The 27235-nt window shown below is 41.5% G+C and overlaps 1 protein-coding gene across 1 annotated transcript in view; it reads right to left on the bottom strand.

The window, feature by feature from the left end:
• Window positions 1–25565, bottom strand: part of ppp1r2 (protein phosphatase 1, regulatory (inhibitor) subunit 2) — a 34886-nt gene extending 9321 nt beyond the window's left edge. The window contains exons 1-4 of the mRNA XM_060834124.1: window positions 25299–25565; window positions 20929–21036; window positions 17466–17549; window positions 2167–2258 (exon numbers count right to left, since the gene is read on the bottom strand). Coding sequence (XP_060690107.1) covers window positions 2167–2258; window positions 17466–17549; window positions 20929–21036; window positions 25299–25405 — 391 coding nt within the window. The 5' untranslated portion in view covers window positions 25406–25565. The remainder of the gene's footprint in view (window positions 1–2166; window positions 2259–17465; window positions 17550–20928; window positions 21037–25298) is intronic.
• Between the last annotated feature and the right edge of the window lie 1670 nt (window positions 25566–27235).

Here is a 27235-nt window from a genome sequence, read left to right as displayed (position 1 = left end):
AGAAAATCAAACATTCATTGTCTTGCGAGCAGAAATAAAGTGTTAGTATTACTACCAGTGGTTCATGAACCTTTAAAAGCAAGGTTTAGTGGGTTTTATCAAATCAAAAGGAAATTAAGTGAGGTGAATTATTTGGCAAGAACGTCAGACAGAAATCGCAGTATGTCACGCGAATATGCTCAAATGGTATTCTGATGCAGGAGAAAGCAAAAGGAGAATGTGTTACTGGTGACAACATAAAGTGAGGAAACGAGTTCAGATTATTCTGAATTCGGCATTCCTCAAATTAAACTAGATGATGAGGAAGTTCCCAAAAAAGAATTGGAATAAATTATTGAGTCACCTTCCAGAAGAAAATCAAAATGATGAAGAGTCACTACAATCCCATGGGGAGATATGTGGGAATAAGCTGGGAAGTACTAAAACAACATTGCACGATGTAGACATAGGAAATGCTATTCCAATTCATCAACACCCTTATAGACTTAATACTCTAGTGTTGGCACAGATTTTAAAACGTTGAATACATGCTCAAAGATGATATAATCGAAGTAAGTTACAGTGACGGAGCTCACCCTTTGTAATGGTGCCAAAACCAGGCCGTACTCAACGAATATGAGTAGACTGTCCCAAAGTCAGTACTGTTAGAATTGGATATCTGTTACATATTGTATGTTTGGAAGATTGTATTGAGAAGGGGCGAGCAAGCAACTTACATTCAAAGTTGGACTTACTCAGAGGATACTGGTATTCAAAAGAGCGAAGAAAAGTTTGGCTTTCATGACACCCAAATGGTCTGTACCAGTTCAAAGTCATGCCATTTAATATGAAGAGTGCGCCAGCCACATTTCAAAAACTAAACAATAGGCATTTCTGGATTACCCAATTGCGTGGTGTACATAGAAGATCTGGTGACTTTTAGTGATACATGGAAAGAACATTTGGAGCTTCTATTGGAATCACCCAATCGATTTTGGGAGGCAAGTTTTGTGTTGAACCTGGCAAAGAATGAGTTTACAAAAGCCCAAGTCACACTCCTGGACCATGTAATCAGACATGGACAAATGGCCCCTCAGGATGTGAAAACAAAGTTTATTGGGGAGCTTTCCAAGCCATTGAAGAGGTAAGTACTACAAATCCTGGGGCTGAGTGGCTTGTATCGGAAGTTTGCATCAAATTTTAGCAGTGTGGTTGCTCCACTGTCTGCCCTGTTGAAGAATTGCAGAAACTTTAAATGGACAGAAAAGTGTCAAAAGGCAGTTGACAGCCTGAATGCTGTGATAAACACTGCCTAGTGTTAGCCACACCTAATTGTGCAAAGCCACTGACGGTGGCTATCAATGCATGTGATGTGTGTTCGTGCTGTACTGTTCCAAGATGAGGACGAAAAGACTGAAAAATGTGTTGGATATTTTTCCAAAAAGCCCTTTCCTGGTGAAGGGCTTATGCCCGAAATGTCAATTCTCCTGCTCCTCGAATGCAGCCTGACCTGCAGTTACTTTCCAGCACCACACACACACACTAGTATTTTTTTTCAAATAATACTGGTGTGACAGACTGGTATATACAGATATTGGAACACACGGACACACTGATTCTTCCCTCTTGGGCTGGAGGATTGCCTTTGAAACAATCTATTTTACTGAATTTCCCTTTGCCAAAGGTGCGTTTATGTTACATTACTATATTGGAACAGTTACTGTTTAGTATTTAAATCACTCATTATTCTGTCAAGTTTTCCAATCGAGTGAAGTTATTCCAATTCTTCCTACCTTTGTTTGTATTCTTACCTTGTAGCTAAAGTGTGTTTTGCTTCAAGCCTGGTAGTTTAATCAAACTGCATCCAGAACACCCTACTTTACACTTGCCTTTAAAAATAAGAAAAAGTTGGGGTCTAGGTTATCTTGATATATTTTGAGGGAGTTTTACTTTGGTCCAATACACTGGCAGCCAGCCTGAAAAAGACCCCTTTGTCCCCACTCCCTGCCTTCTGCCATTCAGCCAATTCTCTATCCATACCAGCACCTTGCCCCTAATACCATAGAACATTATTTAGCAGCCTTCTCGACTTATCATAGGCCTTATGGTTTAACCATGAGCAGGCATTAGAAACTTAAAAAACAATGTGAAACACATTCCCTCAATATGAAAATATAGTTGGCTTGCCTTGTTCTTCTGGAGTTAGCTCTTCCTCCTCATCACTGCTTTCTTCCTTTGGCTCAAAGATTTTAGGATTAACTCCCTCAGCTGCTGTAAGTCTAAAAAGGTAAAAGAGCTGTAGTTTTACAAACAGTTTGAAAGTAGACCTGTTCATACGCTGTATGATAACAAAAAGCGTACATTGACTTTTAGGTAAACTTACAAGCAATTTTGCAAGGGTGTCTTTTCCATTTGAGAAGAACATAAGGGACGAATAGGTCATTCAGCCCTTCAAGACCACTGTGTCATTCAATGGGATGAAGGCTGATCTTCTACTTAATTACTTATTTTTCTTGACTATCCCTATATCACTTTTTTTTTGAAAAACCTTTAGAAATCTTTGCTTTGTCACTGCTTGCTAAAAGGTACATGTCAGAAACATAGGAACAGGAAGTCAGTCAGCCACTCAGTCCTGCTCTTCAGTTCTAGATCATGGTTGATCATTTACCTCTATGCTACATTCCCAGATTATTCCTATTTTCCTTGCTATCATTACTAACTATAAATCTTTTAATCTCCATCTTGAACTGACTGACCGACTCAGCTTCCACTCCCCGGTTTAGAGAATTCAAAAGGTTAATCTTTGAGTGAAGAAATTTCCTCACATCTCACTCCTAAATAACTAGTCTTTTATTCTGAAACTGCCCCTTGGCTGTAAACCCCATTGCCAGGGGGAATATTCTTTTTGCACTTACTCAATTATCCTTTTAAGAATGTTGTGAGTTTTTATGAAGTTGCCTCTACTTCTTCTAAACACCAGAGAGAGACTACAAGTCCAACCTCCTCATCAGACATTTCCACCATCCCAGGAATCAAACTAGTGAACCTTGGATACACTCACTACATGGTGAGTGTAGCATTCTTTAGGCAAGGGAACCAGAACCATACACAATATTAAAGAACGGTCTCATGAATACTCTAAGAGTTCTTTGCTTCTGTACTCAAAACCTCTTGCAATGATGACTAACATACCGGCTTGCCTTTCAAATTGCTTCCTATACCTGCTGGTAGGCTTTCAATTGCTTATGAACAAGACTATCTAGGTCAATTTGGACTTCAACACTTTCTGATCTCTCATTTCGGAAACCTGCATCCCATATATCAAAGCAGAAAACAACACATTTATTCAGTTTGTATTTTATGAACCAAGCTCTTGCCCACTCATTTTGCCTGTCTAAATTGGCTTGAAGTCTCTTTGCATCCTCCTTACAAATACATTTCCACCAAACTATACAATCTATAAACTTCACAATATTATAAAATAGACCTCACATCTAAATGATTGACAGATTATGAATAGGTTAAGTTCAAACCTGAAGATTGAATCAACTTGCAGTCTCATTAATTACTCCAAAACTAGATTTTTTACTAATATTTTATTCCAGTTTCAAGTTCTCACTAGACCCTTGAATCTTAATATTTGCAGGGAGATATCCTGTGTCTTTAAGTATTTGTTTCATTGCTTCACCACTTCTACCACAAATTACAGTTGGTTCTGCCATTCTTGTGCAACCCGGTGTTAAGGAAATCATGTTATAATAACACGATTTAAACTACTGTGGCCGGAATCCCACTATAGCCAGTACATGCTTTAAAATTTCGTACTTCAGAAAGCGTACCCAATTTGCCACTCACAATCCAACAAATTTGCATTAACAAAACACGCGTTACAGAAGAATGACTTGTATCCTGTTCTGCCTGTAATGGATTCATATGTCCTTGTTCCTGTTTTCTTTTACACATACCTATAAAAATTATAGCTGAAAATGTGTTGCTGGTTAATGCGCAGCAGGTCAGGCAGCATCCAAGGAACAGGAAATTCGACGTTTCGGGCACAAGCCCTTCATCAGGAATGAGGAAAGTGTGTCCAGCAGGCTAAGATAAAAGGTAGGGAGGAGGGACTTGGGGGAGGGGCGATGGAGATGTGATAGGTGGAAGGAGGTCAAGGTGAGGGTGATAGGCTGGAGTGGGGTGGGGGCGGAGAGGTCAGGAAGAAAATTGCAGGTTAGGAGGGCGATGCTGAGTTCAAGGGAATCGACTGAGACAAGGTGGGGGGAGGGGAAATGAGGAAACTGGAGAAATCTGAGTTCATCCCTTGTGGTTGGAACACCTCCTAGGTGGATGATGAGGCGCTCTTCCTCCAACCGTTGTGTTGTTATGTTCTGGCGATGGAGGAGTCCAAGGACCTGCATGTCCTTGGTGGAGTGGGAGGGAGAGTTAAAGTGTTGAGCCACGGGGTGGTTGGGTTGGTTGGTCCGGGCGTCCCAGAGGTGTTCCTGAAGCGTTCTGCAAGTAGGCGGCCCGTCTCCACAATACAGAGGAGGCCACATCGGGTGCAGCGGATGCAATAGATGATGTGTGTGGAGGTGCAGGTGAATTCGTGGCGAATATGGAAGGATCCCTTGGGGGCTTGGAGAGAGGTAAGGGAGGAGGTGTGCGCGCAAGTTTTGCATTTCCTGCGGTTGCAGGGGAAGGTGCCGGGAGTGGAGGTTGGGTTGGTGGTGGGTGTGGACCTGACGAGGGCGTCACGCAGGGAGTGGTCTTTGCGGAACGCTGATAGGGGAGGGGAGGGAAATATATCCCTGCTGGTGGGGTCCGTTTGGAGGTGGCGGAAATGACAGCAGATGATACGCTGTATACGGAGGTTGGTGGGGTGGTAGGTGAGAACTAGTGGGGTTCTGTCCTGGTGGCGGTTGGAGGGGCGGGGCTCAAGGGCGGAGGAGCGGGAAGTGGAGGAGATGCGATGGAGGGCATCGTCGATCACGTCTGGGGGGAATCTGCGGTCTTTGAAGAAAGAGGCCATCTGGGTTGTACAGTATTGGAACTGGTCCTCCTGGGAGCAGACGCGGCGGAGACGAAGGAATTGGGAATATGGGATGGCGTTTTTACAGGGGGCAGGGTGGGAGGAGATGTAGTCCAGGTAGCTGTGGGAGTCAGTCGGTTTATAGTAGATGTCTGTGTCGAATCAACCCAACCAACCCGTGGCTCAACACTTTAACTCTCCCTCCCACTCCACCAAGGACATGCAGGTCCTTGGACTCTTCCATCGCCAGAACACAACAACACGACGGTTGGAGGAAGAGCGCCTCATCTTCCGCCTGGGAACCCTCCAACCACAAGGGATGAACTCAGATTTCTCCAGTTTCCTCATTTCCCCTCCCCCCCCACCTTGTCTCAGTCGATTCCATCGCCCTCCTAGCCTGCAATTTTCTTCCTGACCTCTCCGCCCCCACCCCACTCCGGCCTATCACCCTCACCTTGACCTCCTTCCACCTATCACATCTCCATCGCCCCTCCCCCAAGTCCCTCCTCCCTACCTTTTATCTTAGCCTGCTGGACACACTTTCCTCATTCCTGATGAAGGGCTTGTGCCCGAAACGTCGAATTTCCTGTTCCTTGGATGCTGCCTGACCTGCTGCGCATTAACCAGCAACACATTTTCAGCTCTGATCTCCAGCATCTGCATACCTCACTTTTTACCTATAAAAATTATAATCAATTATTTCTTGCTATTTTACATTTTTTGTATTCTCTCATTCCTTCATTCTTCTTTGAATTCTAACAATCCTCAGGATTATAGCTTTTTTTAAGCACATTTGTAAGTGTTTGATGTAATACATTTAATACTTAAAAATCCAGCATTAATTCTTTAATTGCTAACTATTGTCTATCTACTGTCATACCTTTTCAGTGATTGGCTGTGGTAGTTTGAACAACGTCCACATAGCTTCATAATTGCCTTTGTTTCAATTGTTAGACCCATAATTTCAGATTGAAGTACACCGTATCCAAATTAAATGGAATGCTCAATCATTTTACGATCATTTTCACCAGTTTCTAAGGTTTCTTTTAAAAACAATGGGGTTATTAAGACCATTCCCATAGCACTTTCCTCATTCCTGATGAAGGGCTCATGCCTGAAACGTCGATTCTCCTGCTCCTTGGATGCTGTCTGACCTGCTGCGCTTTTCCAGCAACACATTTTCAGCTCTGATCTCCACCATCTGCAGTCCTCACTTTCTCCTATATTACCACCACTGTTTGGTGACCCAGAAAACATCCCTATCAATGCAAGTTTTCTCGTAGCTTCAACCAGAGTTTCTACATCTTATTCTTTCATTGCAGATTTTCTCTTGCCAACATACTGACCCCATTCTTTATTATTAGCACTACTCACCTCTCATTTTTGCCTAATCCTTCCAAAATATTAAATATTCTTTAATATTCAGTTCCCGGTTTTGGTCACCCTACGGTCAAAAATGCATAATGGCAATGAAATCAAACCGTTTCTCTTTTATTAGAGTGATCAATTCAGCTATCTTGTGAGAATGTTGTTGGCATTCGAACTAAGTTAAATTAGTGATTCATGAACAAAGACATTCAAATCTCTGAGACTCAATATTTCCCAGCCTATCACCACTTAAGAAATATTTGTTGTTTCTGTTTTCCCTGCAAAAGTGAACAAACCATTCCTCTACATTGTATCACTTCTGTCAATTTTTTGCCCGCTCACTTAATTGGTTGGCAAATCCCACTGAAGTGTCTTTGTATCATCCTCACAACTCATACTTCCACCTAGTTCATCTCTAAATTTGGAAATGTTAATGATTAATCTTGGAATCTAAATAAATGTTCAAGATTTGAATAATTGATACCCAAACACCGATCCTTTGCTATCCCATTAGTCACAGTCTGCCAATCCAAAAAGATTCATTTTTCCTGTTATCTCTTTTGTGTCCATTAAACAGTTTGCAATCCATTCCAGAATATTCTCTCCAATGTTGTAATATTGTTTATTAAACTCGTGTGGGACTTTTCAAAAGCTTACTGAAAATCTAAACATACCACATTCACTGGTCATCTCTTATCTATTCTGCTAGTCAAATTCTCAAAAACACCACCAGATTTGTTAAACTTTTTTTTCATTAACAGATGTTGACTCTGCCCAATTCTATCATTATATTTTAAGTATATTGTCATCATGTGCTTGATTCAAGATTTTCACATTTTATGATTGATATTGGCTAAAAGATGTGGAAATCTTCTGTTTTCTCACTCTCTCCTTAAATAGTGGGGTTATACTAGTCATCCTCCAATTTGCAGGAATCGCTCCAAAGTCATTAGAATTTTGAAACACATTCACTTCTTTCAACAGTGAGGATATGGATGATCAAATTCAAATAATTTGTCTACTTTAAACCTATTATTTTACTAGTGCATTATTTAAAAAAAATGTATTTCGTAGTTCCTAGTTTATACTAGTAGCCTTATTATTTTGGGAGGGTTTTTTTAGTAATTTCCTCTTCTCTGCCTTTTCCTTTCTCTCTCCTGACTCGGCTTATAAAGAGTCCATATTTGCTTTTGCAAATCTTTTCCTTTCAAACAGACTTATGAAGACTTTTACTCACCATTTTTGTTTCTTACTAGTTTACTCTAATACTATTTTGTTTACTCACAGCAGAAATTCAGTGTCATTCTGAAACTGTATGTTCAAAGCAATGTTAAACTTGCACTGTAAACTTTCTGCCAAGATCCAAATTGATTCCAGTGTCAAACAGGATGAAACTCCACCTTTGGAGAATCGTTTTCTTACAGGTTGGACATGAATGTCACCATCACTACAGAAGTAGCAGAAGACAAACAAATGGGGCTAAAGGCAAACAAGTATCCTGATTTGCATCCTAGGATACTTAAAAGTGTGTGTGCACATTGGGTTGTAATTTTCCTAAAAATTCTTGAATTCTGGAGAAGTACCAAGGGATTGGAAAACTGCCAATGCAATACCAGTTTTCAAAAAATGGAGGTAAAAAGTCAGTAACTATAGGCCAATTAGCCTCGCATCTATTGTTGAAAAAGTAGTGGACTCAGGCATTAAGGAAGCAATAGCAGAACATTTGGAAGATCAGACTAATCGAGCGAAGTCAACACAACTTCATGAAAGAGAAATCATGTCTGACTGTCTTATTAGTTTATTGAGGAAGTCTCAACCAGAGTGGACAGAAGGGAAGCCAGTAAACTTGTTGTATTTGGACTTACAGAAGACCTTCAAAAGATACATCACAAAAGCTCAAGTCATTAGTAAAGAGCCTCTGGTATTGGAGATAATATAGATAGAGAATTGGCTAGAAACAGCAAGTGGGGATAAGGGGTTCTTTTTCAGGTTGGCAACCCATAACCAGTGGGATAGCACAGGGATCAATACTCAGACCGCAGCTGTTTACAATATATGTTAGTGACTTGAAGAAAGTGAATATACTGTAGTCAAATTTGCAGATGACAAAAATAAATGGAAAGGCAGATTGCAAGAGGGATACCAACAGTTGAGAGTGACATCGATAGGTTAAATAAGTAGGCAAATGATGGCAAATAGAATATGGCAAAATGTGAAATTGCTCATTTTGTAAGGGAGAGCAGAATATTGTTTAAATGGAGAAAAATTGCAACACAAAAGGTCTTATCAATGAAACACAAAAAGCTAGCACAAATGTACTGTTGGTAAACAGTAAGATTAATTAAACGTTGACCCTTAATTCAAAAGGGTTGGAGTATAAGAGTAGGGAGGTCTTACTGCAACTGTACGAGGTGCAAGTGAGACTACATCCAGTGTTCTATCAAAGGTTACACAACATCAGGTGAGAATCCAACATGTTTATTTGGAAGTACTAGCTTTCAAAGTGCTGCTTCTTCATCAGGTGGTTGTCCAGATGACTGTGAGCAGTTTTGGTCCCTTTATTTCAGTAAATACATCACTACATTAGAAGCAGTTCACTAGGATGATCCTGTGTATTCAGGGATTGTCTAAATGGCAAAGGCTAAACAGATTGGGATTCTACTCAGTGACATTTAGAAGAATGAGAAGTGATCACATTAGAACATAAGATTCTTACAGGGATTGAGAGGGTAAATACTAAGAGGGTGCTTCCCCTCATAGGAAAGTTTAGGACTGGAGGGCATACTTTCAGAATAAAGCGCCGCCAATTTAATACTGAGGTCAGGACAAATTTATTTTCTCAAAGGAATGTCTATGGAATTCTTGGCAACAGAAAGCTGTGACGTAAGAGTCCTGGTGTACATTTAAGGTTGAAATTGTTAGATTCTTAATCAGTAAGGTCATCAAGAGTTATGGGAAAAGTTGTCATGAGGAATGTCAGATCAGCAGGCTCCAGGGGCGAAATAGCCTAATTCTGTTCCTATTTCTTATGGTCTTACCGTTGAATTGTGGTGCCTATTGCACTGAACATTCAACAGCAGTGCTAAAGGAAAGGGTTTCATGTGTCTCTGGGGTAGCGTACTGGAAATCAAGCCTAGTTATTCCAGGAGCCATAAGAAAATTTATCCAAGCATGTAAAGACCTGAAATTACCAATCAAATAGACCTAGGTTAATAGAACATACGGATCGGGGACTCAACGAGGTGGTGGCAATTCTGTAGAACTGCCATGGATGGCTCTGCCTAACAACCAAGGCATATTGGTTGAAGGAATTATTAGTTTAAAACCTTACAGAACACATTCGTTAATATTTGGGAGTGGGAAGGATGCCAAAAGGAAAAGCAGCAAGCAAACTGCAGCAGAGAGGACACTTCCTTGGAGCACCAGGCACACCAGAGGCCGCAGCAGCAGCCTCTCCCAAACCCCCAGGGGACCTGACAGACTCTCAGGAATTAGCAGCGGCGATGGCAAGACTTGCCTCAAAAGTTGGAACTGCAATTGGGGAGATCCGTGAGGAGATCTGTGCCCAGGTCCAACCCATCACATCCATGCTGTAGAAGCATGAACGGCAGCTCCAGGGCCTCAGGAAGCAGAATGGAGGGTCGAACCACATTCTCAAAAACGGCGATCGATTCCACAGCCAGTCAGATCCGGGTACTGGAGCGGGAGGTGCGGGCCTTACAAGACCAGGTCGGAGGACAAATCTTCAGATTGTTAGACTCCTGGAGGATGAAGGTGGGTAGCCAGTCAGCATCTTTGAAAACTGGCTGCCGTAGATACTGGGCCTTCAAATCGAGTCCAGCTGGTTGTAGATCGAAAGGGCCTACTGCGCGCAGTGCACATGTCTGGTGGGCCAGTACAGCGTCCCTGCCCACTCCTAGTACACTTCCACTCATACAAGGACAAGCAGAAAGTGATAGAAGCTTCATCACTGGGAAAAGACCCACAGGCACTGCTGCACGAGGGGTCAAAAATCATGTTTTTTCAGGATTTCTCAGCAGCTGTAATTCAAAAGAGTGAAGTAGTTAAAAAGAGGCGAGGAACCTGGGCATCAAGTACTCCATGAGGTACCCCGCAGTGCTCCATTTCAGCCACGAGGACTCAGCTTATACGTTTGACTCAGCAGATAAAGCTAAGAACTTTGTAGATACTTTAAAACAGACAGTCTCCCTTTCAAGGTTTTATAGTTGGTTTTCTTTGTAGTTATTTGGTAGTAATAGTTGTTTGTAGTTATGATGGAGCTGAAAATGTGTTGCTGGAAAAGCGCAGCAGGCCAGGTAGCATCCAAGGAACAGGAGACTCAACGTTTCGGGAATAAGCCCTTTTGCAAAAAAATTCCTGAAGAAGGGCTTATGCCCGAAACATCGAGTCTCCTGTTCCTTGGATGCTGCCTGGCCTGCTCCGCTTTTCCAGCAACGTATTTTCAGTTCTGATCTCCAGCAACTGTAGACCTCACTTTCTCCTTGTAATTATCATGGAGTAGTTTTTGTATACACAATTCTACGACTGTCTTTATTTACTTGCACCCAGCACCTTGTAAGGCAGGGTTCTCCCTCCTTGGGGCTCAAGGCTGTCTGAAAGGGATGCAGCTAAGTGTCTTGCTAAATGGGGCACCTGGTACATCAAGGGAAGTAATTTGCCTGTTAAAAGGAAAAATGTGCTTTCTAGCTTTAAGAGCAAAAGGGCTGATATCGCTGTTACATGAAACCCAGGGTCCTTACATACAATTCCAAAAGGATTAATGAAGCATTTCGTTTTTACTCTGAATTGCATCGGTCTGAAGGTTGTGAGGACAGGTGGACCAAAATGGAGCCTTTTTTAAAGATCCTGGACCTCCCAGAGGTAACCTTGGAACAGGCTTCTTCATGACCCCATGACAGTTCAGGAAATACAGGAGGTAGTGAGGCAACTGCAGCATGGGAAATCCTGGCCCTGATGGTCTCCTGGATGAGATTTAAGGAGTTTATAGGGATTCTGTCAGGGCCGATGCTGGAGTTGTACAATCACTCCTATATACACAAATGCTTACCACCACCTTTGAGAGAAGCTAATATTTCCCTCATTCTTAAGGGCGGCAAGGTTCCTGAGGATCATGCCTCATACAGGCCCATCTCTCTATTAAATTCAGATTTCAAGATTCTGTCTAAGATCTTGGCACTGAGATTGAAGGTGGTGTTGGCCCATATTTTCAAAGAGGACCAGACAGGTTTCATAAGATGCCGTAGGTCTTCAAATAATTTTAGACTGTTGCTGAATATACTCCAAGTTATGTCAGCAATGGTTGATTCAAGGGTTGGAGATTTCCTTAGATGCAGAGAAAGCATTTGACCAGGTGGAATGGACATATCTCTATTATGCTTTAGAGCTGTTTGGGTTGGGTAGGGTGGAGGTTTTATATTGCCACCCTCTGGCCGCAGTCATCACTAGCAGGGTGAAGTCTGGGAACTTTAGGATTGATAAGGGTAGTCATTAAGGTTACCCCCTTTCATCATTGTTGTTTAAGTTGGTGACAGAGCCGCTAGCAGAGGTCATGTGACAGACTGTCCACGTAACTGCTCCGGAAGTGATAGAGGGTACACAAGATTACACTGTATACAGATGATATCCTTCTGTTTTTAAATCGGATCCAATGACCCCGTACCTAATTTGATACAATGTATCGATTCATTTAGGGCTACTTCAGGATATAGGATCAACTTTGCAAATTTGGAGGCTATACCTTTGAGGAACCTCAAGGAAGTACCAGAGGTTGAAGGTGGCCCTAGCTTACCTTGTAAGTGGACACGGGCAAGGTTCAGATACCTACGCATTTTTACTATCACCTCCATGTTTGATCGGTAATTTCCGACTAACTTTGCTCACTTGCTTTACAATATTAGGCGGGATCTCCAGAGATAGGAGGCTCTTCCTATTTCATGGTTGGGCCGAATAATCCTCGTTAAGATGAATATGCTTCCGCGTTTGCTTTATCCCATGCGTATGCGTCCTATAATGTTTCCCAGGTCAACGCTGCGGAAACGTATGGGGTGGGTTAATTTCTTTGTCTGGCATCATGGGCGGCCCCTCATCAAACTTACTAAATTGCAGTTGCCTCAAAGATGGGGAGGAATTGATTTCCCAGACATCAGGTATCAATTGAGTTCCCTGCTTTCTTTTGTATGCGACTGAGCAGGTAACAATCCAGGCTGGATATCAAGGCCTCCAGCAAAGTGCCCTCTTATTAACCTGTTGTTCATGGATAAGAGGACAGTTATGGACCACTGCCAAACCCCATTGTTATTAGTACAGTCAAGGCATGAATGGCGACGTGTCAGAGTGAGGGTTGCTTCTCCAAGACTTCACCACTCGCCCCCATAGTTGGTATGTCGGTGTTCCAACCAGGGATGATGGACTCAGGGTTCAAACTATGGGCAGAGAGAGGAGTTTCCAGTTTGGGAGAATCGTTAGAGGGGGGGAGGTTCTGATGTCTTTCGAACAATTGAGCTGCAAATACGGGTTACCCAGCAGAGACCTTTTCCGGTTTTATTCAGGCTAGGGATTTCATCCAGAAGACGACTTCACTTCTCACTAAGCCCTATAAGCCCGATACAGAGAGATTGTTGCTACGTTCCATAAGCACTCTCTCGGTTAGTGCCCTCTATCGCCTGCTGGGTGGCACAGCCTGGCAGGATATTAACTGGTTATGAGGGGTCTGGGAACAAGAGCTGGGAGTGGAAATGTCTTCTGAAACGGGGGAGGACATATGGGAGAACGTGCGAAAGATCTCAATCTGTAATAGGACATGCGCTATGCAGTTAAAAGTTGTGCACCGTCTGGCAAAGTTTAAAAAAAAGAGGCATCTTCAACGTGCTCCAAATGTAAAATAAGTGTAGGTGCTCTTACCCATTGTTTCCAGACATACCACAATTGTTTATTGGAGCGCTGTGGCGGGAGAGATAGGGAGGGTATTGAGGACCGAAGTTAAAGTAGACCCGATATCTCGCCTCCTAGGTCTACTGTGTTTATCGTCTTTAAACAGGCATGGGAAGAAACTATTTAATACTCTTACTGTGCACGGAAGAATATTCTGATGAATTGGGTGTCTGAGATACCCACCAGGCTTGCTGGGATGGCGGAAATTAATTATGGAGCATATTCCCACTGATTTTGTTTTTACAGAATTGATGCACCACACAACAGACCTTTTTTTTTATATAAGGCACCGAAGCCCTTTGAGTTATTTGGATACAGATTTGTCTACTATCTTAACTAGGGCATTTGTTTAACCAGGATGGTTAGGTTTCCTGAGCCCTGGACCTTGGAAGGGGGACTCCTCAGTTAATACTGGTATATGTATATGTGTGTGTGTATGTATATATATATATACATACACACACACATATATATACACACACACACACACACACACACACCTCCCATTCCTTTGTTTGGGACTTTATAATTTTGTAAAGTCAAAAAATGTTTTTCTCGCAAAATAAAACTACGGACCACGCTTCGGTACTTGACTGAGAACTATTATTTACTAAAAATAAGCAGATTCTAACCACGATAAACAACTATGAACTGTCAATGTACATATTAGTTAAAACTCTAAACCTCTTTTGCCCTAAACCCCTTATACATACAGACAATACAAAATTTGTGCTATATCAGTAAAATTGATCCTAGGCCAATACCAGAACTCAACAACTTCAAGAAGGGTAATCAAAATCAGACAGCACACTTTCTTCCACAGCATAAAACTTAAATCACATGTTGAACAAGATTCCAAAGAAACAAACATAAACGTTACCAAGTTATTTCAGAAAACGCGAACAGGTGTAGACCATTCAGTCGCTTGAGCTTGTCCTACCATTCGATTTGATCATGGCTGATCAAATACTTCAATGTCCTTTACCCACCCACCTTTGCCCTGTATACCACTGGTAATCTATACCTTAAATATACACAAAGTCTGAGCTTCTATCACTCTTGATAGTAGCAAATTCCAAAGATTCTCAACCCTCTAACTAAAAACATGTTTACGTCAGCTCAGATTATGTGGCATCCCCGTCTCTTGATTCTAGACTCCCAGTGGGGTGGGGGGGGGGGGGGGGGGGGGGGGGGGGGGGCTTATTTGCAACAAGCCTTCAAGTATTTGCAAGTTTTAACAAGATAATTTCTCATTCTTTGAGATTAGTGAGAATACTGGCCCAATCTCTCCTCACAGGCCAGTCCCACCTATCCTGGGAGAAGTCTGAACTTTTGTTGCACTCCCTCTATGGCAAGAATCTTTCCTGAGATAAGCACATCAAACTTCTAGGTGTAGACTACCCAAGTTCACAGGCAACTGAAACAACACTTTACCTATTGTTATACTCCAATCCTCTTGCAATAAAGACTAATGTTTCATTAGTCTTCCCAAAAGCTTGCTATCCTGGTGTAAGTTTGCTCACTGAGCTGAAAGGTTCATTTTCAGATGTTTCATCATCATGCTAGGGAACATTCGTGAGCCTCCAGTGAAGCCTCTCTGAAAATGAACCTTTCAGCTCAGCGAGCAAACTTACATCCAGAACCTCAACCTGAGCTACACTTCTTTCCTTAACTCACTAGCTTGCTATTCTTCAACGATGTAACATTCCCTAGCTTCCTTTGTACATCAACATTTTTCAATTTTTTACCATTTAAGAAATATTGGCACATCCACTTCTCCAACCAATGTGGATTTTTTTTCACATTATTTTGTATATGCCATGATCTAAACCATTGATGAATCTTCTCCCAAATCCTCCTAATGCTATTTTACAGCTTCCCAATAATCTGAATTTCCACTTAGCTTTGTATCTTCCACAAACTTGTAAATATTAAATTTGGTCCCAACTCTAAATTGTTGATGTACATTGTGAACACCTAGGGCTAAATGCCGATCCTTATAGTTCCCATCTAATTCTAGTCTGCTAAAACAAGAATGACCGATTTAATTGTATACTTAGTTTTCGGTCTGTTAGCCAATCGTTCATCCATACCATTACACTGCCTCATTTCCAATGTGCTTTAAACTTTGAGAGCCAGGTCTTCTGGGGGACTTCATCAAAAGTCTTCTGAAAACCTAAAGACAATACACCATCGACCTCCTTTACCAATTTTGTCAGTAACAGCTTCAAAGACCTCCAATAAGTTCACCAAACAAAATTTCCCACTCAATTGGCAGCTTGCCAATCAGTTCATTATCAGCCAACTATCTATCTTGTCCTCTATAGTAGATTGTAACATTTTCCCTATTACTGATGCAAGAGTAACAGGTCTGCAGTTCCAAGTTTTCTCTGTCACTCCTTTCTTAAACACTGGGTAAAGATTTGCTACCTTCCAATCCGGAGGAATAATTTAGAATCTACAGATTTTTGGAAGACAATCACTACTGCATCAAATATTTCTCTTCCTACCTCCTTCAACACCCTCTTTCCCAGATATATAAATCTATATTCAAAGAAATTGTAAGTACACATTAATCACAATTAGATCTACCCACCAGTATAAAAGTTCTTAGTAACAACAATTTCCTTTAACCCCTCATTCCCCTAGCCATGGGGACCTCTCCTGGGAAATTTCTTGTATCTTCCTCAGTGAAAACAGAGGAAGTTATCATTTAGCTTCTGGGCATTTCTCTGTTCCTCATAATGCATTTTCTTGACTGTGTTCTCATGGACTGATATTTGTTTTACCCAAACATTTGCTTTTTACATACCAATACATATGCAGGCCTTTACTTGTTTTTCTGCTAGATTGTATTCACATTTTATTCTCCCTTTCATTATCAGTTTCTTAGTCTTCCTTTGTTGCATTCTACAAACCTCCCAATCCTCAATTAATGATCATTTAGAACAAAAAGCAATCTCTCTGGACTTAGTTTCCAGTTCACTTTCATAAATCTACAGATAAGATATTCTCACAAATCTGATGCAACAGGATTGGAATGACATATACTGAAAAGAGAATTCTGAGGAAAGATCACCGCACGCAACGTTAACTTTGATTTCTGTTCACAAATGCTTCGAGACCTGCTGAGCTTTTCCAGGAACTTCTGTGTTTGTTATGGAAAAGTAGAACTGGGTTTTAGCCAGAGATTTTATATACTTGAGAATTAACTATATACAACGGCAGAGAGAACCAGATTCTACTATATAGTATGGAAGCCTGATTAGTAAATAAGATTACTGGAAACCAATAGGGTGCCCATTAGCACTAGTATTTGCAAACTAAATAATACCTTTCCACAACCAAACCTTTCAAAAGAAACTAATGATGTCTTGGATACAGGGTTTAAACTTAAACGGTGTTAATCCAACATCTGGATTTGCAACAGTGCCTTTCAGCACACACCCATATTCTGACTGTTGTCCTATTTACCCGTCTTAGGCAATCCTAAACTAAAGATGAAGGAAGAGAAAAATCAGCAGGGATACTGGCACCTTAAAAAGATCTGACTATAGGCACAAACACTACAATATTAATATTTTTGTCATGCCTTTTTGTTTTCATTCTAATTTTTAGATGAAATATTCCTTAATTATATAAAGACTTTCAATTCTGCCACTGTAGATTCCTTCTATTTTCAAATTTACCGAACTTGGGAAAGCCAAAACCTAAATATTAAAAGTTTCCATCACATCTTTTAAATAGTTCCCTTCAGTGTTCTGGAATATAAACGCTGTAAATTTAAGAACACCAAAGCAAGCACACAGTCATTTCCAACTGATCTAGTTCTGTACAATACAAAACGTGCAGCAAGGAAATATGAAAAATGTTAATTGAGTTTACTATATTTCCAGCCTAATGTTTTTAGTCAACATAATGTAAAACTACAACAGAGAGAAATTCTTTTGCAACATCTTTCACTGAACACTAACCTCAAAGCATCCAAGTATATATATTTTTCAATACTATTTCACATCTCAAATCTGAAATAAAATAAATTACAGGAGGGCAACTTCACTCAAACCAAACAGAATTTTTTTAATATCAAAGGAATGTAACTCACACCAAGGAGATTTATACTTTGAACAGATTACATACTCACTTTTTTGCTAGTATTTCTGCGGTAATATTTACATTTGATTCAGAGTCACTCATTGCAGATTCATCATCATCACCTACTATCATCCTGTTCAAAGACAAAAAAAACTTTGTTCCCAATGACAATGCAACATCATTAACAATTTGAAAAGGTGGATTTACTTAAAAATTCTTATAATGAAATTTCATTCTGTTAGTATACATCTTTAAACCTATTCAAAACTGAAGTATTATACATTGGTTCTACTGTGACCTTCAATCCCTGCATTGTTCAACTTGCATATTGAAGTATTGCATATTACACAGCGCACTTGTACTTTTTAATGAATGAATTATACAAATTCAGTTTAACTGAAACCTAAAAGCAGAACGATTTAGTGGTAAATAAATACTATTTGTGAATTTCTGGGTTTTCTGATTACTTCACGTACATCTGGATGTATCATTTGGACATGAGTTCCTGCATGCTATAGAAAGAAGTCGTATGTTCCCACTAGAAGAAAAAACATTCAGAATCATGCCAGCAAAATCAAAGATTTTATGGAGTCAAGGTATATGCATATCTTGCAGATGCACACCACTAAGTCCTGAAACTCCCAATAGATCTATTTAATTTTTCCATCAATACAATATGAATAATTACTTTCAAATGTGGGTTGAATCATAATGCTTAATACATAAAAAACAGTTTCAAAGAAATTCAAATGGAAAGGCTCCTAATGGGATAATTAAAAGAAAACTCAAGTACTACTTCATACTGGAGAAAAACAATTTTTAGGTTTACAGAATTCTTCTAAACACTGATCGTTGTTTGTCAAATTAAAATGAAATATATTTGCTAATGGAGTGCATGCTGGTGTAGTTCTTTAATTCTTATACAATATTTTATAAGTATTTTACCCAACACATGCACTACTATTGAGCTATACATGCATAATAACAGACTTTGAACATATACGTGTAAGAGGCTATTCAGCTTTACTTGGAAGCCATGCAAGAGAACTGTGCAATACAGAAATGAAAAAGCAGCAAATATTAAATTGTACCACTTCCACTTAAACTGTTGTACGGAAGTGCGGCTAGAAGCCATGACAATACCCGTTTATTGGTTAAATGTCTTATTCACCCACGGAAGCTATGGAAAAAATATCCACATTCACTTATTCAGAATTATTCTCGTCATAAACATACTGAAGGGGAAATTATCTTTCATTTGATGTTTTTTGTAACATGAACCAATCAAAATATTATCCTTTACAGTACAAATTTCTTTCTTTTTTCTTGGTCCAAACGTAAAAGTATTGAGATAAAGAGCAATCAGCTCTTTCCATGATTCAATAAAATTACTATTGTGAAAAAGTGTTTTTGAAAATAGTTGTTTTTTTCTGTTTGTTTTGAAAACCATGATACTTAGCAATTTAACAGTGTGTTTGACAAAACTTTAAAAATTCAAAATAAAAGAATATACCAGCAAAGTTCAAATCAGTACTTGCTTTTCCAATTGAAAAGAATCCCACTATCAGCTCAGAGTTCGTTAGATGAAAAAACAAATCACATTGACTTGTGCTCAATTGTCTAGTGCACATAGAAGTCCAACCAGCTTGGTATAATGTTAAAAGATTAAATGGAAATTTCTCCCTGGACATTAAAGTAATGTTAAACTGCACTGACTGAACATTCTGGAAGTGGGCGGGGGACAACAGGCAGGAATGCGAATGGCTCCCACTCCAATTAGACAGTCATTTGTTACTATTACCCCTACTATAAGAAGTTAAACTATCATTTTAATCTCTTCCATACTTTCATAGCCATCCCCAGCCAATCAGGTTCGCTTGCATGATCATCCCCGATGCAGAGACCCATCAACCTACATTAGCAGAGGAAGACACAGAGCCAGAACTTACTTGCAGGGCCACCCCGAAGCTAGGACACATTTCACCCACATTTTCTTGGGGAGTCAGAGTCAGGAAATTACCTGCATAACGATTCCCCCGGACTAGGGAATTAGCATTATACTAGAGAATGATCTTATCCTACCATTGCACCTGGGGTAACGTGTGGCATTTCTTTGAAGGGGAGAATTGGCCAGAGCATCTGTAAGCATTGCCAACTGATCTGTATAAAGGGGATACATTTTCTTTGTTCAGGATCCTTTTTCTGACTCGACTTTGCACGCTTACGAACAGTATCAGAGGGGTCGCCTAGCTTGTACAGGCTTTAATAAACTTTAACTGTTTGCAGAAGTTGGTGTGTGCGAATTGCATCTCATGTATGAAACCTTGGGAAAAGAACCTAACGTTAGCAGCTAGAGATAAAAAGTAAACGGCATCAACCAGTGAACCACTGTGGAAGTGTCACGGGAGGATGGATCACATTGGACTGAGTGTCCATTAAAAGCTGCCATTCTCTCCAATTAAGTTACTTTTCACAACTACAGAAATCTAGAAGTTGCAAGTTAAACTTGAATAAATTATTTGTAAAAGTATTTAATCCTGAAAGTAAAATCTGCATAACACAATGGTTCCATGTTAAATTCACTGTTATACTTAGAAATATAAAAGAACATTGTTGTGGTTCTGTTTGCCGAGCTGGGAATTTGTGTTGCAGACATTTCGTCCCCTGTCTAGTGACACCCTCAGTGCTTGGGAGCCTCCTGTGAAGCGCTTCTGAGATGATTCCTCCGCCATTTATAGTGGTTTGTCTCTGCCGTTTCCGGTTGTCAGTTCCAGCTGTCCGTTGTACAGTACAGTACAAAATCCCATGCAAGGACGGCACAAAACATTACATAGGACAAACAGGAAGACAGCTAACGATCCACATCCATGAACACCAACGAGCCACAAAATGACACGACCAGCTATCCTTAGTAGCCACACACTCAGATGACAAATAACATGAATTCAACTGGGACAACACTACTATTATAGGACAAGCCAAACAGAGGACAGCCAGGGAATTCCTAGAGGCATGGCACTCATCCACAGATTCAATCAACAAGCACATCAACCTGGACTCAATATACCGACCACTGCAGCGGACAGCTGGAACTGACAACCAGAAGCGGCAGATTCAAACCACCAGAAATGCCAGAGGAAAGATCACAGAAGCACTTCACAGGAGGCTCCCAAGCACTGAGGATGTCACCTAGACAGGGGACGAAACATCTGCAACACAAATTTCCAGCTCAGCGAACAGAACCACAACAACGAGCATTCGAGCTACAAATCTTCTCACAAACTTTGAATAAAAGAACATATCTGCTATATCAGACCTTCAGGATTGTGTCCTTTGTCTCATTGTTAAAGCTATAAGCATAAACATAAATAATGATTTGCAACATTCAGTATTCAAACACTTCATACTACAGGAAGGAGTGCAATTTAAAATGTGCTTTTTTAAAATTTTCCTGAACTTAAGAGTCACTTCGTTGAGTTTGGAGATGTTTGCAACTTAAATAATGTATTTACCTGTTGTATGGCGTACTAGGTTCATCGATTTTCATTAGTCCATAGTCCTTCCCTTCTGGATGATAAGTGGCAAGAATGTTCATTTCATCCCATTTTTGAGACTTTTTACTGCAAAGAATATATGTTCAAACATCAATAAAATCCACTAATTTGCTGCTGTACACTTCAAATCCTAAATCTGGAGAGATCACCACTGACAAAAACACCCTTTTCATATTCTATTCAGTTATTTAACTATCTTTTAAAACACTAATTTGACAATGAATGATGTGTCTTCTCAAAAGTCCATTCATCCTCAAAACCCTACACCATTCTCAAATATAAAATGGTTGTCCAATAAGTTTCTTTTTTTTCCAATTAAGATCAGCTGAATTGTATATAATGTGATTTATGCCTTAAATGGTCAACAAAACATCAAATAACAGCATAGATAATTGTTCAATTTTTAAATTTAATAGATCTCTTCAACAGATTGCACCTGACTATTGTGGCACTAAAACTCTATTTATATCAAGGCATATGTACTGTAAGTGTATAGAGCAATCTTACATCATTTTATACAACAACTGACTCCTGATCATATGAAATCAAAGCTGCAATGTAACTGTAACCACCTAGAGTAAAATTAAAACCTATAAAGTTCCAGAAACCAGACATGGTATTATTTAAAAAGTACCAATGATTCTATCCAAGCCAACGATTCCATTACTTGGGAATGTAAAAGTGCCAAAATAACTGTCATAACCCAACTTCTAACCCTTACTCTAGGGCAGTCATCAGAACAGCTCAGTAACCATCATTAATTTAGCCTTTTTAGGGATGAGGAAATAATGAGAAAATAATGAGAATTTTTTTTATAACATTGATTTTCAGTTGTGGTCTTTTGCTCTGACAGCTACTTTTAGCATGATACTGAAAGATAAGAACAAAAATTACCATTTACCTTTCATTGTCCGTCAGCATTTAAAAGCACTTCAGTCAATAAGTTAGAAATTGTGGTTGCAAGGAGAAACTGCATAGTGAGCAAGTGTTCTTTGCTTCCTTTCACATGAACACAACCCAGCAAAGGTCACATTATTCTTGTCAGTATTGACATAATCTTATATTACATGCACTAACTATATTAAAACCTGAGCTCACTCTGGTGGTTTCATGTGGATGCATCAGTCCAGACTTGGCTGTATAAAGGGGTAAACAACAGAAAAATAATGCTTGTACACTTGAAATCTCATAATTCCACCCTTTTGAAGTGGTCTAGAATCATCTGTGACTTACCACAGGTCATAAAAGTGCTATAATTACATAATTGTTTATTTCAAGAAGTGTCAGACTTTGCCTTCTTTGGTCGCTTTCATATAACCTGAAGCTCCAATAAATGGCCAAAAGCAGAGTATGGACCTCCTATCAAGGAATTAGATCCAAGCAAGTAGACGATCGAGTCGTAGCAGTCGACATTTATAGAGTCATAGAGATGTACAGCATGGAAACAGACCCTTCGATCCAACCCTTCCATGCCAACCAGATATCCCAACCCAATCTCGTCCCCTGTATAGGACATTGGTCCAGCCACTGTTGGAATATTGCGTGCAATTCTGGTCTCCCTCCTTTCAGAAAGATGTTGCAAAATTTGAAAGGGTTCAGAAAAGATTTACAAGGATGTTGCCAGGGTTGGAGGATTTGAGCTATAGGGAGAGGCTGAACAGGCTGGGGCTATTTTCCCTGAAGCGATTTGGCATGAACTGTGATACTTTGCAGTTCACACAAAGTGCCCTGGACAGTTTGAACCAGAGATCAGCTAAAAATCAAAAGTGCAGCAAGATGAAAGTCAGAAAATTATTTTGAAGGTGGAATCATATACAGTACTTGAAACATTAGAAATCCAGTAACCAGTGGAAATTTCTAATCCCCACTATGTGTCAGTCACTGTACAGTATAATAGACAAGCTGGACACAGCAAGACGCAACAAATAGCAATCAGCCTGATGACTAGAATGTTGATTGGGAGTTAAGTGTTGGCCAGAGCTCCCCTGGATTTGAAAAGTGTAATGGGGTCTTTTACATTCACCCGAGAGCTGAGCTGCCTGTGATTAAGGAATAACAAAATATAGCAATAACAATGCTCAATACTGCATTGAAATGCCATCCTATCTGACAGTTTCAGGATGAGGAAGCCAAGATCTTCTGATTGAGGCAATCATGAAACCAATTCATGTTGTACCTCAGACCACAATTCATTATTGTGATCGCCAAGTAGTTAGTTGAGGATGCGAATAAGAATGCTCCCTGCCAGTGTCTTATTTAAGGCAAAGCTATATTATTATTTAACAAATTTATATTGTAAATAAAGTATAACAGTGATGCATATACCTCCTAAAATTTGTTTCTCTCACTTAGTGTGTGTTTTTACGTTGATGACGCGGACCTCTTGACCAACCAGAAAATTCAATATCCTGGTCCCATAGGTGCCAGTTATTAAAAAGTATGCTGCAATAACATACAAGCCAAACAAGAGGAAACTACAATTTGGTACCAGAAACCAATATAATATACATGCGTGACAAAAGATTAGTACAATGGCAGCATCCCTAACTCTGGGCTCAAGTCCCATCTACCCTGACAATGGGTCATTATATGTGTGAATACAGAGGAACCTCAATTATCCAGCAATTGATTATCCAAATATGGATAATTCAGCAAAATCACAAGGACCTAATGCTTGGCTAAACTGTGTTGCGGCATTCGATTAACCGAACGAAGAACCACGTCCTTCAGATAATCGATCTGTATATAGATCAAAAATAACTGTACACAATAAAAACATGCCAGACGTGAACAGCATTTAAAATTTGGGCAGGTGCCACAACCTTAAAATTCTTAGATTTATCGAGCGAATCATTTGGAAGCAATTGAAGTGCATGCTTAGCTACAGGACAAAGTGACTAACAATGGAAGTGCTGAGCAGCAGCTGCCTGAGGCATGATAAAACAGTGTGCTGGATAATGAAGAAAGCAGCGAGAGAGTTAAAGACATGCATCACTGCACAGTTCATTAACTCTTAGATGATGACAGAAAGGGCAGGCAAGGTCAAAGCTAAGGACGTGGTTTGCCAGAAGAAATCAGTCAGTAATCAGCACATTACCTGCCTACTAAAAAATTCCTGCGTTCAAGTAATGGCTAAATCTAATGGGCAGCTTATCAGGGACCTTAGTGTTACAAGTGAAGCAGATTTTATTTCAGGAACTCCAACCTCAGATGGGTGGTACCAGTCGGCACTGGTACCTCCCTGCCCATCCTTCATTCCCCTCATGATGTACTTTCTCCCTTACACACATTTAAATCAGTTTGCCTCTGATTCCCTCCATCTAACCAATCATTCCCTCCCACTCCGCTCCTTAATCCCCACTTCAGCTGACACCCCCACTCTCTCTGGAAGGGTGAGGTGGGGAAGGAGGCATTCTTCAACTACCCTTCCTGCCCACCACATTTCACTCCAGACTCTCCCCATGCCATCTCCATGCAGATCCCCTCCCTGCACCCTCTCCCATCTCCCTCCACATGCCCTCCCTGCACCCCCTCATACATTGCCTTCCAGGTTCCCTCCCCATACTGCGCCCCCACCTCCCCTCCCTGTATACTCCCCCGCCCCCACCTCCCCGTACCCTCCCGCCCCCCCCCATTCCCCATACACTTCCCCCACTCCGTATACTTCCCCCCCGTACACTCCCCACCCTGTCCACCTCCCCTCCCCATCCACTCCACCCCGTCCACCTCCCTTTCCCCTACACTCCCCCCCCCGCCTGCTCGCGCCCGACCATGCCCTGCCCCATCCACCCCACACCCCCCGCCCCGTCCAATCCTGGCTCATGCCCTCCCCGCTCCACCCGTCCCCACACGTCCCCGCGTTCCCTGCCTGATCACCCCCATACTCCCTCCCTTTACACCCCTCCACATCTCACTCCAGGTTCCCTCCCTTTACCTCCCCCACCCCACATCTCCCTCCAGGTTCACTCCCTGTACCCTCCCAGTATCCCCTCCCCACATCTCCCTCCAGGGTCCATCTCTGTACCGCCCCCACCCAACATCTCCCTCCATGGTCCCTCCCTGTAACCCCGCCTCCCCTACAACTCCTTTCAGGTACCTTCCCTGTAACCCCATCCCACTCCCCCATCTCCCTCCAGGTTCCCTCCTTGTAACCACTCCCCCACCCCCCCATCTCTACATCTCCCTCCAGGTTCCCTCCCTGTCCCCCTCCTCTAATTCAAACGCCCCTATCCCAGTTACCCCCCAATTGTTTCCCCTCATCCCCCCGATCGTTCCTGTTCACACTCCTCTCCCTCCCTCCCTCCTCTGGCCTGATTCCAGCAGCTCACTTGTACTCCTCCTCCTCGTCGGGACACAGATCCAACGCCGAGTTTTGCTGGGAAGGGACCGAGTTTCTGTTTTTTAAAATCCCTTTGATGGGTGCGGGAGTAGCCATGGCAGAGCGGTGTTCCGTGTCCTGGGAAAGCTGGCTCTGGAATCCGGGACAGGAGAAGCTATTTCGAGATATTCCCCTCCTCCTCCAGAACAACAACAACAACTTGGAGCAGCGCCGCTCAGGCGCTCCTCATTCTCCGATGGCACTAACTCTCGCGAGAGCGCGGCTAGCCGCCCCGCCCGGTGACGGCACAAGTTCTCGCGAGAACAAGGAGAAAGGGGGTGAGTCGCATTGTGAGGCACCGGAACTGAGGACAAGCGCGTGGCTGCGTCTGAGCTCCGCCAGGCCTGATGATTGCTGCTTGGGTGTGTCAACCTGCTATGGTCACATGATTGCCACACATGACTTCTACTCTCAACCCTTGCAGGCATAGTTAGGGCGAATACAAACAAAATACTTCGGATTCAAGATGAAAAAGTGTCACAACAGACTGCAAGAATGAACTGTGACCCCAGATCTTGCCAGATGTGCTGACTTGTCCTACAAAACATTAACATCTGCATCAATCTGGTTGCTGCAAGATTTTTTTAAATCACTGTCAAAGTGCCACTCAAGTCAGCTGGAGAATCCACATTTCAGTTGTTTGTAATGTCATAGAGTCAGAGGTATATAGCATGGAAACACACCATTTGCCCCAACGTAACCATGCCAACAAAGTTTCCTAAACCAAACTACTGAAAAATGTGTTGCTGGAAAAGCGCAGCAGATCAGGCAGCATCCAAGGAGCAGGAGAATCGACGTTTCGGGCATAAGCCCTTCTTCAGGAGCAGCTCTCCTGCTCCTTGGATGCTGCCTGACCTGCTGTGCTTTTCCAGCAACACATTTTTCAGCTCTGATCTCCAACATCTGCAGTCCTCACTTTCTCCTAAACTGAACTACTGCCATTTGTCAGTGTTTGACCAATATGCCTCTGAAACTTTTCTACCCACAGAGTCATAGAGATGTACAGCATGGAAACAGACCCTTCGGTCTAACCTGTCCATGCCGACCAGATATCCCAACCCAATCTAGTCCCACCTGCCAGCACCCGGCCCATATCCCTCCAAACCCTTCCTATTCATATACCCATCCAAATGCCTCTTAAATGTTGCAATTGGACCAGCCTCCACCACACCCTCATTCCATACATGTTCCAAGCTCTGCATGAAAAAGTTGCCTCTTAGGTCTCTTTTATATCTTTCCCCTCTCACCCTAAACCTATGCCCTCTAGTTCTGGACTCCCCCACCCCAGGGAAAAGACTTTGTCTATTTATCCTATTCATGCCCCTCAATTTTGTAAACCTCTATAAGGTCACCCCTCAGCCTCCAACGCTCCAGGGAAAACAGCCCCAGCCTGTTCAGCCTCTCCTTGTAGCTCAAATCCTTCAACCCTGACAACATCCTTGTAAATCTTTTCTGAATCCTTTCAAGTTTCACAACATCTTTCCGATAGGAAGGAGATCAGAATTGCATGCAATATTAACAGTGGCCTAACCAGTGTCCTGTACAGCTGCAACATGACCTCCTGTACTCAATATTCTGACCAATAAAGGAAAGCATACCAAATGCCTTCTTCACTATCCTATCTACCTGCAAATCCACTTCTCAGGAGCTATGAACCTGCACTCCAAGGTCTCTTTGTTCAGCAACACTCCCTAGGTCCTTACCATTAAGTGTATAAGTCCTGCTAAGATTTGCTTTCCCAAAATGCAGCACCTCGCATTTATCTGAATTGAACTCCATCTGCCACTTCTCAGCCCATTGGCCCATCTAGTCCAGATCCTGTTGTAATCTGAAGTAATCCTCTTTGCTGTCCATTACGCCTCCAATTTTGATGTCCACTGGTCACAG

The sequence above is a fragment of the Hemiscyllium ocellatum genome, chromosome 13 (assembly GCF_020745735.1).
Source record: "Hemiscyllium ocellatum isolate sHemOce1 chromosome 13, sHemOce1.pat.X.cur, whole genome shotgun sequence".
In the NCBI taxonomy this organism is placed as follows: Eukaryota; Metazoa; Chordata; class Chondrichthyes; order Orectolobiformes; family Hemiscylliidae; genus Hemiscyllium; species Hemiscyllium ocellatum.
This window is presented reverse-complemented; position numbering and strand designations above follow the sequence as displayed.